This window comes from Myxocyprinus asiaticus, chromosome 6, assembly GCF_019703515.2.
Source record: "Myxocyprinus asiaticus isolate MX2 ecotype Aquarium Trade chromosome 6, UBuf_Myxa_2, whole genome shotgun sequence".
Lineage (NCBI taxonomy): Eukaryota > Metazoa > Chordata > Actinopteri > Cypriniformes > Catostomidae > Myxocyprinus > Myxocyprinus asiaticus.
Genome location: NC_059349.1, coordinates 601,983 through 620,658, shown reverse-complemented (window position 1 = coordinate 620,658; position 18,676 = coordinate 601,983). Strand labels below are relative to the sequence as shown.

The 18,676-nt window shown below is 38.7% G+C and overlaps 2 protein-coding genes across 6 annotated transcripts in view; both read right to left on the bottom strand.

Annotated features, from left to right (window-relative positions):
* Positions 1-18,676, bottom strand: part of LOC127442939 (gastrula zinc finger protein XlCGF17.1-like) — a 144,091-nt gene that overhangs the window by 71,441 nt on the left and 53,974 nt on the right. The window lies entirely within an intron of this gene.
* Positions 9,028-18,343, bottom strand: LOC127442979 (gastrula zinc finger protein XlCGF49.1-like). Of its 5 annotated transcripts, none has more exons than XM_051701448.1 (3): positions 18,085-18,343; positions 13,107-13,664; positions 9,028-10,577 (listed from the first exon to the last, which is right to left on the bottom strand). In XM_051701448.1, exon 3 carries the CDS (start codon positions 10,570-10,572, stop codon positions 9,814-9,816), a length of 759 nt encoding a protein of 252 aa, XP_051557408.1. In that variant the 5' UTR covers positions 10,573-10,577; positions 13,107-13,664; positions 18,085-18,343; the 3' UTR covers positions 9,028-9,813. The 5 variants fall into 5 exon arrangements, with proteins under 5 accessions (XP_051557408.1, XP_051557411.1, XP_051557412.1 ...); XM_051701451.1 differs by having other exon boundaries at positions 13,107-13,183; XM_051701452.1 differs by lacking the exon at positions 18,085-18,343 and adding an exon at positions 17,387-18,030 and having other exon boundaries at positions 13,107-13,183.

Genomic DNA, 18,676 nt, shown 5'->3' with positions numbered 1-18,676 from the left:
AATGCAGTGTATATAAATGATGCGATCCAAAGTGCATTTGAACAGCGGTGAAACACTTTCTTATGATGTGTTACATTCATACGAGCAGACAGAGAAGTAAGTTTGAAGTAAGTTTGGAGCAGAAGAAATAGAAATAAACCTTGTGTAAATTGTCAGCTTTACGCTAGCTAAAATGCTATTTCTAGCCATTTTACATGCACATGTTACCAGGCACGATCATATTTTTTTATCAAGAAAATTCACGTTGAATCATAATTAATTTTTTTCTAGTAAGACCTTTGATATTAGGGCAAAAATCATATTCTTGATAATAATTTTTTATTGTTTTCCTGTAAAAATATCTAAAGATCCTTAAAACAAGATCAATTTGATATATCTTGTTTTAGAAACAACACTGCATAAGATATTTAGGTTTTTCAGAGAATGCATTTTTAACATGTGTATTTTGTCTTACTGTACTGGCAGTTTTTATAGTCAAAATAAGTGAAAAAATCTACCAGTGCTGAAGAAGTAATCCAAAGTATTTAGAATACGTTACTGACCTTGAGTAATCTAATGGAATACATTACAAATTACATTTTACAGCATGTATTCTGTAATCTGTAGTGGAATACATTTAAAAAGTAACCCTCCCAATCCTGCTCATATTACTGCCTCCTTGTGACGAATAATTTCTGTTGCATTCATCATTTGTAAATAAATAAATGTAAATGAACACCCCTTAGGGCTTTATATAGCTCCATCTCAACAGGTATAAAAACTTACACTGAGAAGTGTTGAAACTACACTCTGTAGTGTAGAATGTTACATTTCCCAAACAGATAATTAAATAAAGTAGGTACACTCTCTGAGTGATGATTGATCATTAGTGATGACAACTGTTAACAAACAGAAGGAAAGAGGGAGGGACAACAAGAAGAGGAAAACAAGAGAACAAACCAGCAAACACCTAACATGGTTTGGGACTCAGACACTCTCTCAGTTTCAGTCTAGACTAAAGACTCATATTTTCAGCCAGGTATACAGCTAGTTTACCCATCAACTCAAATCAAATCCCTTTATTGTCACTCAACCATATACACAAGTGCGACAGTTGGTGAAAGTCTTGGGTGCAGTTCCGAGCAACATAGCAGTCATGACAATTACAATAACATCTAATTTACATATAACACAATTTAAACATCTTGTTTACCCAACACAATATACACCTAATAATATACAATATACAGGATACACCCGGACTCCCACTACTACGTGTTGCTGAGTGAGGACGACTAACTGCAGCCTGTGCCCGCCAAATATCATTTCAATCTTCTACGATGGACTTCACAGAGGATGAACTGATGCCAGCTCCAACCATCAGACATGGGATACTTCACTGGAAACTTGGACTTAAGGTGGATTTCACCAGAAATTAATCTGCCACAAGCTAACAGTCGAACTGCGGTGCACCTCACTGACCTCTGTCTGCATCATCTTGGTCAAAGGATGGACTACACTCTCTTAAAATGGAATACATAGACCAGGGCTAGTCAACTGGCGGCCTGCGGGCCAAATCCGGCCCACCAATCATCTTTGTCTGATTTTTTATCAAACTGTCTCTCCATCTGAAATGCCAGAGCGCTCTTTGTGCAAAACTCAGCGTTCATAGGCACCAGCCTTAGCAATCAGCGGTGAGTTTAACAATGTTCATTGGCACGTGCAACAGCATTCAGCCGTCTTCTGTTGTGTGAACCGGAGCGTGCGTTTAAGCTTTTCTGGTGATAGTTTAGTTACACTGCTTTGCTAAACACAGATCACACCATTTAGGTGAGCATTTGATAGCGTCTTTTTCAATCAAATATTTATATAAAATTGCTTAGTTGTGTGGAGTGCGGTCAAATCTACAGATGTAAAAAATTATCACCGCAGTTGTGTAGTGTCAAAGAATCGGGTCCCATCTGTTCAGGGTCTGTAGGGCTTGGAATAAAATGATACTGTGAAACTGAACCTGCAAATATCCTGATTATATCTGGTTCTTTACAGCTGTGAGTCAGCCCCCTCAATCACAAACAGCATCAGCTCAGTTTGTTCTTCTTTTGCCAGTGATTACCTACACAAAAATCTGGCTCCTTCACTGACTATTGTGTACAAATTCACAATATTTGCAGGACAATTTTTTTCTTTACTGAACAGGATGATACTTTATAGAGAAAATGTTCAAAAAGAAAATTAAATTTAAATTAATAATTTTTGTAATTAATTTTTTTTAATGGATTCTAACAGTAAATAAAGAAAAGCAAAACATATATACATAGAATTAACATTTAAACCCCACAATTACCCCTCCCCCTCCCAATCCCCAACCCCGCCCTGACCCTCAACAAACATTCCAGTGGTCACACATGAGTATATACACACACAAAAAAGCAAACAAACAAAAATATATATACAGTTGTGCTCAAAAGTTTGCATAACCTTGGAGAATTGGTAATATATGTACCATTTTTAAAGAAAACATGAGTAAGCAGGCAAAACACATTTCTTTAATGTCTTATGGGATTCATATTCAACTGTAGGTTATAACAGAATGGCACAATCATAAAGCAAAACATGGCAACAAAGAAAAAAATGAAATGACCCCTGTTCAAAAGTCTGCATACCCTTAGTTCTTAATACTGTGTATTGCCCCCCTTTAGCATCAATGACAGCGTGCAGTCTTTTGTAATAGTTGTCTAGTTGAGGCCCCAAATTCTTGCAGGTGGTATAGCTGCCCATTCGTCTTGGCAAAATGCCTCCAGGTCATGCAAAGTCTTTGGTCGTCTTGCATGAACCGCACGTTTGAGATCTCCCCAGAGTGGCTCGATGATATTAAGGTCAGGAGACTGTGATGGCCACTCCAGAACCTTCACCTTTTTCTGCTGTAACCACTGGAGGGTCAACTTGGCCTTGTGCTTAGGGTCATTGTTGTGCTGGAAAGTCCAAGAGCATCCCATGCGTAGCTTTTGTGCAGAAGAATGCAAATTGTCTGCCAGTATTTTCTGATAATATGCTGCATTCATCTTGCCATCAATTTTCACAAGATTCCCCAGGTCTTTAGAGCTCATACACCCCCCCAAAACATCAGTGAGCCACCACCATGCTTCACAGTGGGGATGGTATTCTTTTCACTATAGGCCTTGTTGACCCCTCTCCAAACATAGCGCTTATGGTTGTGACCACAAAGCTCTTTTGGTCTCGTCGCTCCAAATTACAGTGTGCCAGAAGCTGTGAGGCATGTCAAGGTGTTGTCGGGCATATTGTAACCGGGCTTTTTTGTGACATTGGTGCAGTAAATGCTTCTTTCTGGCAACTTGACCACGCAGCTCATTTTTGTTCAAGTATCATCATATTGTGCTCCTTGAAACAACCACACCGTCTTTTTCCAGAGCAGTCTGTATTTCTCCTGAGGTTACCTGTGGGTTTTTCTTTGAATCCCGAACAATTCTTCTGGCAGTTGTGGCTGAAATCTTTCTTGGTCTACCTGACCTTGGCTTGGTATCAAGAGATCCCCGAATTTTCCACTTATTAGTAAGTGATTGAACAGTACTGACTGGCATTTTCAAGGCTTTGGATATCTTTTTATATCCTTTTCCATCTTTATAAAGTTCCATTACCTTGTTACACAGGACTTTTGACAGTTCTTTTCTGCTCCCCATGGCTCAGTATCTAGCCTGCTCAGTGCATCCACGTGAGAGCTAACGAACTCATTGACTATTTATACACAGACATCAATTGCAATTTATAAATCCACAGGTGTGGGAAATTAACCTTTAATTGCCATTTAAACCTGTGTGTGTCACCTTGTGTGTCTGTAACAAGGCCAAACATTCAAGGGTATGTAAACTTTCTATCAGGGCCATTTGGGAGATTTCTGTTATCATTATGATTTAAAAAGGAGCCAAACAACTATGTGATAATAAATGGTTTCATATGATCACTATCCTTAAATAAAAGACAGTTTTTTTGTATGATCAGTCATATTTTCAAAATCAATGCCAAACTTTGACCATTTCTGCCAGGGTATGCAAACTTTTGAGCACAACTGTATATAATGATCACACACATTTATAGCTCTACCTCTCTCTCCATTGCCCCTCCCTGAGAGCCCTTCAAAAACTCCAAATAGTTGCCCCGTATCCCAACAAACAAATCTAAGTTACCCAGTCTTCTAAATGACAAGCCACCACCCTTCCCATCTCCGTGCACCATTCCTGAAATGGTGGCGCTCCAGCCGACCTCCATCTCCTTAAAATAATTTGCCTAGCGATCATTACACTGGTCAGAACCCAATTTTTTATGTGTTTATTCCCCACATCGATGACTGCCCCATCGCTTAAAACACAGAGTCTGGGGCAAAACGAAACTCGAGTGCTCAACATGTCACACACAAAACTCTGAACCTTCAACCAAAATTCCTGGATCTCAGTACACCACCAAAAAACATGGGCCATGTCTCCATCCTCCGATTGGCATCGCCAGCAGGTGGGTGTGTCTTTAAGACCAAGCCTATACAATCTAGAGGGGGTCCAATAAAATCTATGTAAAATCTTGAATTGCATAAGGTGCACCCTTGCATCTCTAGATGCAGACTTGACATTTTTTTAGAATCCTAGTCCACACTCCCTCCTCCAATACCAAGTTTAAATCTTTCTCCCATAATCTCTCAATTGAAGTTAAAGCTCCATCCCCCAGACTCTGAATTACCAGGGAGTAATACACTGATGCCTCATGATCTTTTCCAAAAGCAGTAATCACCATTTCCAGAGTAACTGCCGCTTTATGGGAGTGTATGCTACTCCCAAAAATAGTACAGAGCACTATTGTGGGGCAGCTGTAAATACCTATAAAACTTAGATCTGGTAATCCCAAAATGTTTAACCAAATTTTCAAAAATCTCAACACTCCACTCTCATATAGGTCACCGAGCATATTAACAATGCCAAAACTTAATGCCCAATTTGGGCCACTGGAAGGCGCCCGGCTGCAAAGCCGTTACTGGGCAGTACGCTGTCAGAGACAAAGGTTTGGATTTAGACCAACTGACTCTGTATCCTGAGAATTTAGAAAATAAATTAACGATTCTGTGGAGGCAAGGCATAGATCAAGTGGGGTTGGAGACAAATTATAAAATATCATCTGCGTAAAGCAAAAGCTTATGCGCCATACCTCCCGCCACCACCCCTGGAAAATCATCCTCCTTTCTTATTGCGGCTGCTAATGGTTCCAGGGCAAGACAGAGCAATAATGGGGAAAGAGAGCAACCCTGACGCATGCCCCTATCCAGAGTAAAATAATCTGAAATTAATCCATTTGTTTGTACTGCCACTACCGAGTGTCTATAATGTAACTTAATCCATCCAATAAAAGTATTCCCGAACCCATATATTTCCAAAATCTTAAAAAGATAATCCCATTCTACCATATCAAATGCCTTTTCGGCGTCAAGTGAGATGGCAGCGAACGGAGTCTGATCATTCACCACTGACCACATGATATTGATGAATTGCCTAATGTTATCAGAAGAGCTGCAACCCCGAATAAACCCCACCTGATCTATATGTATAAGAGATGTTATAACTTTACATAATCGGTTAGCCAGAATTTTTGACAATATTTTTACATCTAGCAGGATCAGGGAAATTGGACAGTAACTTTTACACTCGCTTGGATCTTTGTCCTTTTTAAGAATCAGACTGATCCAGGCTTGTGTCATGGTTGGCGGAAGCTTTCCATTCTTTAATGATTTCCTATAAACTTCTAACAAAAGTGGAGCCAATTCTGTAGTATAAGATCTAAAAAACTTAGCAGCAAAGCCATCTGGCCCCGGAGCCTTGCCAGTAGGCAGGGCCTTAATTACCTCGCCAAGATCCTCCAAGGTTATTTCAGAATCAAGAGAATTTTTTTGCTCAGTCGTCAGTTTAGGGAGTTCTAATGGTTCCACAAAATTTATAATATCTTCATCAGTAGACAAAGATGTGGAACTATAAAGATCAAGATAGAATTCTTTAAAAGCATTATTAATATCAATGGCCGAGGTAAAAATTTTACCACCAGCAGATTTCACTGAGGGAATGGTAGAAAAAGACTCTCTCTGCTTTATATACCTAGCCAAAAGCTTCCCTGTTTTGTCCCCAGACTCAAAATATGACTGTCTTGCCCTGAATAACCAAAACTCCACTTTCCGCAACAAAATAGTATTATATCTGTATTTCAAACGGGTCAATTCTCTGAGGCCATCAGATCATACAGCGTCATACTGTATGATCCGACCCCTAAGAACCACCTTAAGGGCCTTCCAAGCCACGCCCACAGAGGATACTGAGGACCAGATGGTCTCCATATAAACACTGATTTCAGTCTTTAACATTTGTTGGAAATCAGGATTTTGCAAAAGGGATACATTAAAGCGCCAACTATATGATTTATTTTTCTCCGTATATGGCAACACCTCTAAACTCACCAGGGCGTGATCTGAGACTAAGATATTTCCAATTGAGCAGTCAACAACAGATGAAATGAGGGACTTAGATATAAAAAATCTATTCTAGAATAAATCTTATGGACTGATGAAAAAAATGTATAGTCTCTACCAGATGGGTTCAAAAGTCTCCAAATATCTGCAAGACCAAGATTTTTACACATCCTGTGAAGTGTCAGTGTTGCTCTCAGGGGCTTACACACTTTTGCTTCACTATGATCAAGGACTGAATCCATCAAAAGATTAAAGTCTCCTCCCAATATTATATCATGAGGAGTGCCAGTGGCTTGCAACATCCCTTCAAGATCTATAAAAAAGCCCAGAATCATTAAAGAATGGAAAGCTTTATACAGAATCATTAAAGAATGGAAAGCTTCCCCCAGCCAAGACACAAGCCCGGATCGGTCTGATTCTTAAAAAGGACAAAGATCCAAGTGAGTGTAAGAGTTACTATCCAATTTTCCTGATCCAGCTAGATGTAAAGATTTTGTCAAAAATTCTGGCTAACCGATTAAGTAAAGTTATGACTTTTCTTATACATATAGATCAGGTGGGGTTTATTCGGGGCCGCAGCTCTTCTGATAACATCAGGCGTCTAATCAATATCATGTGGTCAGTAGCGAATGATCAGGCTCCGGTCGCTGCCATCTCACTTGACGTTGAGAAGGTGTTTGATATGGTAGAATGGGATTATCTTTTTAAGATTTTGGAAATATATGGGTTCGGGAATACTTTTATTGGATGGATTAAGTTACTTTATAGACACCCTGTAGCAGCGGAACAAACAAATGGATTAATTTCAGATTATTTTACTCTGAATAGGGGCACCCGACAGGGTTGCCCTCTTTCCCCATTATTGTTCTGTCTTGCCCTGGAACCATTAGCAGCTACGATAAGAAAGGAGGATTATTTTCCAGGGGTGGTGGCAGGAGGTGTGGCACATAAGCTTCTGCTTTACGCAGATGATATTTAATTATTAGTCTCCGACCCTACTAGATCTATGCCTTGCCATGACAGAATTATTATTTCCTTTTCTAATTTTTCGGGATACAGAGTTAATTGGTCTAAATCCGAAGCTTTGGCGCTGACAGCGTACTGCCCAGTAACGGCTTTACAACCAGGCACCTTTCATTGGCCCAAACAGGGCATTAAGTATTTGGGCATTTTATTCCCAGCAAATTTATGTGATTTAGTTAGAGTTAATTTTGACCCTTTAATTAAAAGGTTTTCGAGCAATGTGGCTAGGTGGGCTTCATTACATTTATCTATGATTGGGAAGGTTAATGTTATTAAAATGAATTGTATTCCAAAATTCAACTACCTGCTACAGTCTCTCCCTGTAGATGTCCCCCTCTCTTATTTCAAACAATTTGATAGCATAGCGAAGTCCTTTATTTGAAATGGAAAACGTCCCAGGTTACATTTCAATAAGTTACATAGGCCGATTGACATGGGTGGGCTAGGCCTACCCAAGATTTTGTTTTATTATTATGCGTTCGGTATTAGACATTTGGCTCATTGGTCACTTCCACCTGAGAGGGCCCCTCCCTGGTTTCTTATTGAACAAGAAGTTCTTGCCCCTATTTCACATCGCAAAGGCTTTCGATCAAACTAACCAGAGAAGTTAAGTCACATCCCGTTATTTTGCATTTGCACATGGTTTGGACTAAAGTGTCCAGAGTGTTTAATTCTGACATTTATTTAAATGTTGCCTCAAGCATATGGCTGAACCCTAAATTACATATTAATAAGTCCTCTTTCTGTTGGTCAGAGTGGATTGGGAGGGGGGTTACAACACTCGGTACAACACTCACTTTCTTCATTTGTTTGGCTGATTTAGATGCCATTCTTTGCTCTGTTACTAAAGCACCGTGCCTGTCTAGTATAAAGTCGATACAACTCATCAGTTAGCGGGTTTTTGTTAGTATAAGAAACGATCTGTGGCAGGAGCTAGAGACAGACACGTCTACTCCATTCGCATCCGGAACCAGAAGTCAACCTTATTTTGTCCTTAAGAGAGAATTACCTTTCATCCTTACTGTTCATGGATAACTCTTTAAATCTCTCAGGACGTTGCCGTGTTTGTTTGACATCATAAAACAGCATCTTGGAGGGGACTTTCTAAACCGCATGTCATGGAAAACGCTCAAGTACTACAACAGGAGTTCTCAAACTACAATAAGTCAGACCCCTGGATTGTTAATTATTAAAGGATTAAATGGTCCGCTGCAGAAAAAAGCAATAGAAACACTCACAGAAATTCTAATATATTTAATTCATTATAATGGGAATTGTATAGTTTTAGTGGAAACTATAATGATCTGTGTGGGTCTCTAGTGATGATCTATACTGCATGACCCGATGATCCATGTTATCCGGCATGATTTGGGAATGTTCCACAGACCTTATGTTCTTCAATGGAAGCAAGTAAAACTGACTTGAACATGTGTTAACACTGTTAATGTCACAAATTAGCTGATTTGGTTAGTGATGTAGTGGTCTGGTGAGCAAGAGACAAACACAGTGGGTGTGGCATCAGGCCTCTGAGAGACATTTATTGAAAATAATAATGAACATAAAAGGTTAAAAATGCTCAATATTTTTATGGCAGCAGTGATGAGGCAATATTTACATCAGGTGCGCTTCATCATCTGTTGCCCAAATGATGCTTATTAAATTGCACCTCAACTCTCTCCTGGCCACTCTTTTTGTGAGCCTGGCTGAAAGATGGCCCTCAGAGTTGGGGCGACGAAGACAAGAGGGAGGAGTAGGTTGTTCCACCACAGGTGACACAAATTTCATCATCATCAAAAATGAAGTATATCCGAAACCTTTAAAATTACATTTCAAATTTATTTTATGGCATACATTTTTCAAAATCCTGCAACTTTGTTTATTTGCAAGTTTCATTTAGATTTTAATTCAGACTATGTTTATTATTTTCCTTCAATAATGTCATTTCCAGAGTCACAATCATTCCCTGATACCATCACCTAGACTTCTGTTTGATGTGTGTGTTTACATCTTGAAGACATACTTTTAAAGAGATTTTAAATAAAAGAAATCATTTAACATTTGTTGCGTATCACAGCATCAACAACAATAGCTTTCTAAACAAACACTTTGACTTCCTTTTAGTTTGTTGAGTAAGTTTAAATGTCCTTCTACCCCTTACATAGAATGAAAGCTCATTCAGCACTACAGGTAATTTAGCAATTGCCCAGCTAATTGTAATTGTTCTTTTGAAAGAAATTTAATCTGTATTTTGTTCTAAATTCCATAATATTTGAAAGGCAAATAAAGATGAACTTTGCTTACTGCGGCATGCCTGGACAATGACTTTTTCTATGAGTCTGTAGATTACATGATTGTGTGAAACTCTTCCCACACGAAGTGCATTTGTATGGCTTCTCTCCAGTATGCACTCTCTCATGTGATTTCAGGTTTCCTGAAATAGTGAAACTCTTTTCACAATATGAACACTTGTAAGGTTTTTCTCCAGTATGAATTCTTTCGTGACGTTCCAAGTCATTAGCTCTGTGAAAGGCCTTCCCACACTCAAAGCACACATGATCTTTCACACCGGTATGTTTTTTCTGATGGACTTTTAAAGTGTTCCGCTGTGAAAAACTCTTTCCACAAAGTGAACACAAGTAAGGCTTTTCAGTTGGATGAATTTTACGGTGTGTTCTTAAGAGTGAAGCTGAAGAAAATGTTTTGCAGCACTGATCACAGCTATATGACTTTTCTCCAGAGTGCAAGGACAGATGTTTTTTTAGATTACATGCCTCTCTAAAACTCTTCCCACACTGATGGCATGTGAAAGGCTTCTCTCCAGTGTGAATTCTCATGTGCTTATTAAGATTTGCTTTACGTGTAAAAGTATTCCCACACTGAGAGCATGTGAAATAATTTTTGGCTCTTGTTCTCCGAGTTCTCTTTTGTGTGAAAATCTTTTCAGTCAGTGAATTACTAAAAGAGTTTTGTCCAGTTTTAATATCATGAAGTGTCTGATACAGATGATGCTTCACTTCCACTTTATTCAGTTCTTGATTTTCCTCTTTCACTTCCATCAGATCTAAAATGAAAACACAAAAAGGACAAATATTAAAATTAAGAAAATAAAACTGACCACAAATGTTATAGCAGAAAGCTAGGTGTTGAACAAATTGTGCACAATGGTCTTTGAATGTACACACACAAACACACAACTCTCACCTGCAGAATAAACCCTACATATAAATAGGAAATATTGTAAACAATAGTAATAGTTGCTATAATATTATTACTAATAATAACTACATTTAAAAACAAAAATATTAAATATATTTAACATTCCATCCCAAATCCAATGGTTGTGCAGTATTACAGGTCCCTAGTTTTTACTGCTATCTGAATTTAAACATGTTAATAAATTCATTTAAAATGCATACAGTCTTCAATCCAAAATACAAAAGATGTCTTGTTATTGTATATATGCCTTTCCTCACTGACTTGCACAGAACGGGGGCAGCAGGGGCACAATAAAACAAAATTAAAATCTCGTCATTATCTCACATTAACAGTAATAATGTGTTATTATGAGCTTTCTTTGTAAATCGCGGGTGTATTAAAGAAAATTAAGTGGAGGTGCCTTTAAGAACGCGCGCTACAGCAGATCGGGGGAGGATTCCAATCGCAAGTGATCCTCCCTATACCCTATACTCACTCTGAAGTACACATACTGTGGGTACTCTGAAGGAAACATGGCATTACTGTATGAATGTACCCTTCGCTAACAGTTTTGTGGAAGGGCCCACAGAGAAAAGATTAATATTCTCACTTTCGGTTTGACCGAGCTTTCGAGTTGCATCCCCTCCCGCAGGAGTGCCCTTCAAGGAAGCAAAAAATGCAGTTTTGAATTTGCCCTGGAACATTGAAGTGCCGTTACCTCAGATGAGTAATAGGTCAGATAAAAAGTCCACTCCATGTATTGTGTTGTAAGCTTATCAAAAGAATATGTGGCGAGCAGGGTGGGACAAGTGGCATCTGGGCAGAGCGAGGCCGGGAAGATAAGTGGTGAATGAGGTTCACCTGTGTGCCACGCCGGTCTCGTGTTCCAGTGAGGGGCGGCAGGAGTATATAAAGGAGAGAGACAGCCGCAGATGAGAGAGAGAGTGACACACAAAGCTGTCTGTCTGTGTGTCAGTGTCGTTGGTATAATGCTGAAAAGCAATATGTGTTGGAGCTGCTGAAAAGCAGCAGTGTTGTAGTGTTTAATGTCCACTGAAAAGTGCCACATTAAAGTGTCTTACATGTTTGTCAAGCTGGTCCCAGCTTCCTCCTTGATCATCTTGTGAACTTTGTTACAGAATAATACTCGATTGCTACAGCATTTCCAACATCGTGTACCACTATTGTAGACAGATTTATTAATTATAATGGGAGCAATCACATCACTTTCATTGATCTAAATTAAATTTGTCTTTTATAGAATACTGACATAAACTGAAGGAGCTGTCAGGTTCAGCCAAAGCCAGTTTGGTTTTATTGAAACTAATAAGCCATTAGACACATCACTTTCAGAAAAATACCATTAGGCTACCACAGTACCACAGCTTCCTATACGCATATTACGCAGTCTGTGTAGGGCACCATCATACACTGGGCAACACCAGAAACTCCACCGGCTGTCCTTACTGCATGTTATACGTTATTCAAGGACCCTGTAGCATTCATGGAACACAGTTTATCACCTCGCACTTTCTCATCACGCCTTCGCACCGTGAACCATGTTACCAGGGTAATGCCATGGTACTGAATGATTGATCATGTTCATATTTCATGACACTGTCATGGTACACCAAGGTACGTTAAAAAGCACCATGGTTTTACTATGACACATGTCATAAACACGGGGCTATCACAGACAATGTATGAAAATAAATAAATAAACAAGTGTATTACCATGGTGCTTTTTGTGAGAAATATCACAGAATAGGCTATTATTTGTGATAAAGGAAAAATAGAAAAAATTATGAACAGTATATACAAGAAAATGGTTCAATATTCAAAAAGCAAAACATTTGTTAAGTATTTATAATTACTACTCATTAAAAAAATTATAAATCATCAGTGCCCTTTTATCCTTCTGCCCCTGTCCGTGTTAAGGTCTGTGCATGTTACTGCCTTTCCTATTCTTTGCACATATTTAGCACAGTTTCTTGTTGTTACTTTTAAAAACATGCAGTGCAAGGTTTGACCATGCTTGTGCTTTAATTTCTTTTTCTTCACCTATCCCATCTGAAATGAATGCCCATTAACAGCATCGCTCTCACCAGCTTCTTCTTCTTCTTTCTTTTTTCTTTTGCATTTTTGAACTTTTTGATATCTTCCCATTTCATCTCTTTTATTCAGACATGTGGGGCCACCCTCAATAGTTTTCTTCAAAGTACAATTCAACTTTATGTATGAAAAAGTTTTATTTGTCTTGTTTAGATTCTGAATTCATAACGCTAATGCGCTAACATGCTACATGCAGTCTCAACTTGGACGCAGGTGTGTTCATGTTGAATACTGACTGAAAAATTGAAACAAAGTAGTAGGTGGAGCTTAAGGTCACACCTACCGATGCCGTGGACCAATTGCTGCAAGAAGGTGTTTTATTTTTCCTAAAGGTTCGCCCAGGCAAGCTGTTCCAAACCACTGAAACGAATGGAAAAACACCTTTTTCAGAGCATGCAGTAAGTATATTTTGTTTTACTGTACTGGAGTTGGCTTCTATTCTCAGAGTTAGATGCGTCGCCGGGGAGGACAGCATGCATTGCATTCGACGAGCCAGAGGCCGGGCCGCTTTCCTGCCGCGGGCCTGGGAAGACAGTTCGCCGAAGATGCCGTCTGTCTGTGGCTGATTATTGGCTGATTATCTAATCAGCCAATCATGTGGCAGCAGTGCAGTGCACAAAAATCATGAAGATACGGGTCCTAGAGCTTCAGTTAATGTTCACATCAACCATCAGAATGGGGAAAAAATGTGATCTCAGTGATTTGGATTGTGGCATGATTGTTGGTGCCAGATGGGCTGGTTTGAGTATTTCTGTAACTGCTGATCTCCTGGGATTTTCACACACAACAGTCTCTAGAATTTACTCAGAATGGTGCCAAAAACATCCAGTGTGGGGCAGTTCTGTGGACAGAAATGTAGATGAGAGAGATCAACAGAGAATGGCCAGACTGGTTCAAACTGACAAAGTCTATGGGAACTCAGATAACCGATCTGTACAATTGTGGCGAGAAGAATACCATTTCAGAATGCTATTCTGAGATGTGGGTTGGTGCTGTTTTGGTGGCACGGGGAGAGGACCTACACAATATCAGGCAGGTGGTCTTAATGTTGTGGCTGATCAGTGTATATATATATATATATATATATATATATATATATATATATATATATATATATATATATAAAACACGTTAATTCATTACGATTAATAATCTAAAAAATTACACATTAAAAATATAACGCAAGTAATCGTAATAAGGAACATTCCTTCCAGCTGAGCAATTCAAGTTTGAAGTACCACCTGTTTTTTCCATGGGCCAGTAAGTGAAACTTCAGCTGTTTGGGCAGCATGGTTATACAAAGAACAAACCACATTCACCGACAGCAGACAAAACAAGATGAGAACACGTTCTCATGTTCAAACACAAATTGATGGAGCGCAAATATGAACGTAGGGATCTCAAGACGTGTTTTTCCAAGTTTTCCAAGTTTCAGACTTTGTTTAACTTGAAACAGCGACCAAAAACGGTATGTTTAAAAAGCATCTGATGCAGGTGTGCATTGACGCATCCTTAGAAAAGCCCTCATAATAAATCTATCTCGGACTAATTGACGAATTCAGTTGCAAAATGGATTGTGTGAACTGTAGGCCAATGATAGGCAGATGACATAAGTTCAGTAATATGGAAATAAACAAAATATTGCATACTAAAGCCACATTTTGAATTGTCATTTTGGTAACACTTTACAATAAGGTTCTGTTTGTTAACATTAGTTAATGCATTAGGTATCATGAACAAACAATTAACAATATATTGTTTACAGCATTTATTCTTTGTTAATATTATTTAATAAAAATACAATTGTTGATTGTTAGTTCATGTTAGTTCATAATGCATTTACTAATGTTAACAAACACAACTTTTGATTTGAGAAATGTATTAGTACAGGTGCTGGTCATATAATTAGAATATCATCAAAAAGTTGATTTATTTCACTAATTCCATTCAAAAAGTGAAACTTGTATATTATATTCATTCATTACACACAGACTGATATATTTCAAATGTTTATTTCTTTTAATTTTGATGATTACAACTGACAACTAAGGAAAATCCCAAATTCAGTATCTCAGAAAATTAGAATATTGTGAAAAGGTTCAATATTGAAGACACCTGGTGCCACACTCTAATCAGCTAATTCACTCAAAACACCTGCAAAGGCCTTTAAATGGTCTCTCAGTCTAGTTCTGTATGCTACACAATCATGGGGAAGACTGCTGACTTGACAGTTGTCCAGAAGACGACCATTGACACGTTGCACAAGGAGGGCAAGACACAAAAGGTCATTGCAAAAGAGGCTGGCTGTTCACAGAGCTCTGTGTCCAAGCACATTAATAGAGAGGCGAAGGGAAGGAAAAGATGTGGTAGAAAAAAGCGTACAAGCAATAGGGATAACCGCACCCTGGAGAGGACTGTGAAACAAAACCCATTCAAAAATGTGGGGGAGAACCACTACGCACAGACGTATGCAAGACATGGGTTTCAGCTGTCGCATTCCTTGTGTCAAGCCACTCTTGAACAACAGACAGCGTCTGCAGCGTCTCGCCTGGGCTAAAGACAAAAAGGACTGGACTGCTGCTGAGTGGTCCAAAGTTATGTTCTCTGATGAAAGTAAATTTTTGCATTTCCTTTGGAAATCAGGGTCCCAGAGTCTGGAGGAAGAGAGGAGAGGCACACAATCCACGTTGCTTGAGGTCCAGTGTAAAGTTTCCACAGTCAGTGATGGTTTGGGGTGCCATGTCATCTGCTGGTGTTGGTCCACTGTGTTTTCTGAGGTCCAAGGTCAACGCAGCCGTATACCAGGAAGTTTTAGAGCACTTCATGCTTCCTGCTGCTGACCAACTTTATGGAGATGCAGATTTCATTTTCCAACAGGACTTGGCACCTGCACACAGTGCCAAAGCAACCAGTATCTGGTTTAAGGACCATGGTATCCCTGCCAGCAAACTCGCCTGACCTTAACCCCATAGAAAATCTATGGGGTACTGTGATGAGGAAGATGCGATATGCCAGACCCAACAATGCAGAAGAGCTGAAGGCCACTATCAGAGCAACCTGGGCTCTCATAACACCTGAGCAGTGCCACAGACTGATCGACTCCTTGCCACGCCGCATTGCTGCAGTAATTCAGGCAAAAGGAGCCCCAACTAAGTATTGAGTGCTGTACATGCTCATACTTTTCATGTTCATACTTTTCAGTTGGCCAAGATTTCTAAAAATCCTTTCTTTGTATTGGTCTTAAGTAATATTCTAATTTTCTGAGATACTGAATTTGGGATTTTCCTTAGTTGTCAGTTGTAATCATCAAAATTAAAAGAAATAAACATTTGAAATATATCAGTCTGTGTGTAATGAATGAACATAATATACAAGTTTCACTTTTTGAATGGAATTAGTGAAATAAATCAACTTTTTGATGATATTCTAATTATATGACCAGCACCTGTATATGTTGAAATGAACATTAACTAAGATTAATAAAAGCTTTTTTATTGTAAAGTGTTACCGTCTTTTTTAATACTTTACTCGTATGCCACAATAATGTAATGCATTTTAATTGTCTATATTATTATTTTTATAATATATATTTTATTTATAATGAATTAAATATAACTATTTATAAGTATTTAATCATTATTTATTGAATTGTTGTTATTTGAGGGGCTTTCTCTTTTCTCCCCAATTTGGTATGCCCAATTCCCAATGCACTCTAAGTCCTCGTGGTGGCATAGTGACTCGCCTCAATCCGGGTGGCGGATGACAAATCTCAGTTGCCTCCGCGTCTGAGACCGTCAATCCGGGCATTTTATCACGTGGCTTGTTGTGCACGTTACCGTGGAGATGTAGCGCATGTGGAGGCCCACGCTATTCTCCGCGCCATCCACCACAACTCACCACACACCCCACTGAGAGCAAGAACCACACCTTATAGTGACCATGAGGAGGTTACCCCATGTGACTCTACCCTCCCTAGCAACCAGGCCAATTTGGATGCTTAGGACACCTGGCTGGAGTCACTCAGCATGCCCTGGATTCGAACTCCCGACTCCAGGGGTGGTAGTCAGCGTCAATACTTGCTGAGATACCCAGGCCCATTGAGGGGCTTTCTAAGCAAATATTATATATGCGATCAATTGTGATTAATTCGATTAATTAATCAGCATACCATGTAATTAATTTGATAAAAAATTGTAATCGATTGACAGCCCTAATATATATATATATATATGAAATTATTCAGCTATATCAACAACATTCATATAATATTACCACTTATACTGCAGACTATGAAAGAAATGCACAGCTGAACTTGAACAAGTTGTGCACTAGATGTGTACTGCATTGTGAAACAAAAAGGTGCCATAACAATGCACTATGTAGTGCAAAATGAAAAGTCAATAAAAAATTGAAAAATGTATATATCTCTAGCATGAAGAACCGACAACACAGTAACTAAGGATCTAATTCTTCATTATACTGATTGTATGCTATTATTTCATGATTATTATTTTTTTTTTTTTCAGGTTTTCTTAAGGTTTAATAATAAGTTGATACATTTACCGTGGCACTTCACCATGGCGGGCAAGGTTGGGCAGTTGTCACGATAATCCTAGCAGCCTTACGTCCGTGCCCCGTGTCTAGAGGAGGCTTACATACGCTCTGCCTGTGGTGGGGACACATCTGTTGGCATTTTGCTCTGTGATCAAACTGGAAAGGAGTGCGAGCTGCTCAACAGCGGAGCAAATAGAGCATGTGTCGGCATGCACGAGAGAACATCACCACCAGCTATCACTCAATGTCACTGATAACAACCAACTAGCACTCATTACAACAAACTACAGTGCTGGATTGCCACTTATTATAACACATACGAACGAAATGAAAACTCTTCAAAAACTGGAGATGTTTCTTCTGCATTAGGCACTTGCCTGATGAAAGCTATTTCAAAAAACTGGTGGTGACAAAATTGGCAAAGGCAAAAGGTGGTAGGGACATGTCCCATCTGTAAATTATGCCACATTCCACTGAAGTTATACACTGAACATCTACTCATTGTAATGTGTTCTGTTTCATATTCCTATGCAATTCAATTAGCCTAATAAAAGAATTTTACATTGTTGTTTTTTTTTAAAAATAAAATTTTACCAAATCACTTATGATCTGTTAAAGTTCTTCGTGGCTAAATATCTGTCAAATATCAAACGTCAATCCAACTTTTAGCGTGGTTCAATAATGAAGAATGAAGAATGGACACAAACCTCTTTGTTCCTCAGTATCTTCATTCTTCATACCGTTTGAACTGCATACTTCTGGATAACTCATGTCCTCACTTTCCTTTTTAATAATAATACAAATAAAACTATTTTACAATGGTTTCTCTACACCGGTCTCTACAAAAGTGTGCTTCAAACGTCATATAATACGGAAACTTTATTTTACTCATTGATGCATTTTATTCGCTTAAAAGTGAATGTTTATAGTAACTCTGCAAATCTCCCAGAGCGCCGCCATGTTTACGTGACGTCATTCAACAGCATCTCTAAGGGGACGTTCAAGTGCTTTAAAAGATCTATAGGACCTCTCCAAAGAGAACGCACTAAAAATAATCACTTTATAGTTCAGAAAAATAACATGACCGGCCATTTTCTTTCCCAACACGCAGATGTTATGTTAAAATGTAGCATTTCCACACCATTTATTTTTTATTTTGCTGCTGACTATGCTTGAAATTTGATGTCAGTACCCACATAATAACTGTGTAAATGTTTATTTACTACAAAACAATCAATGAAAACATAAAGTTGGTCAGACCATGTGCAAAAGTGAATGTTAAAACACCAATTAAAATCA

Coding starts and splice junctions, on each gene's coding strand:
- LOC127442979 (XM_051701447.1), bottom strand. CDS start 18,148: ATGAGTTATCCAGAAGTATGCAGTTCAAACGGTATGAAGAATGAAGAT. Junction 10,578..18,084: donor AGATACTGAGGAACAAAGAG/GTTTGTGTCCAT, acceptor TTTTCATTTTAG/ATCTGATGGAAGTGAAAGAG.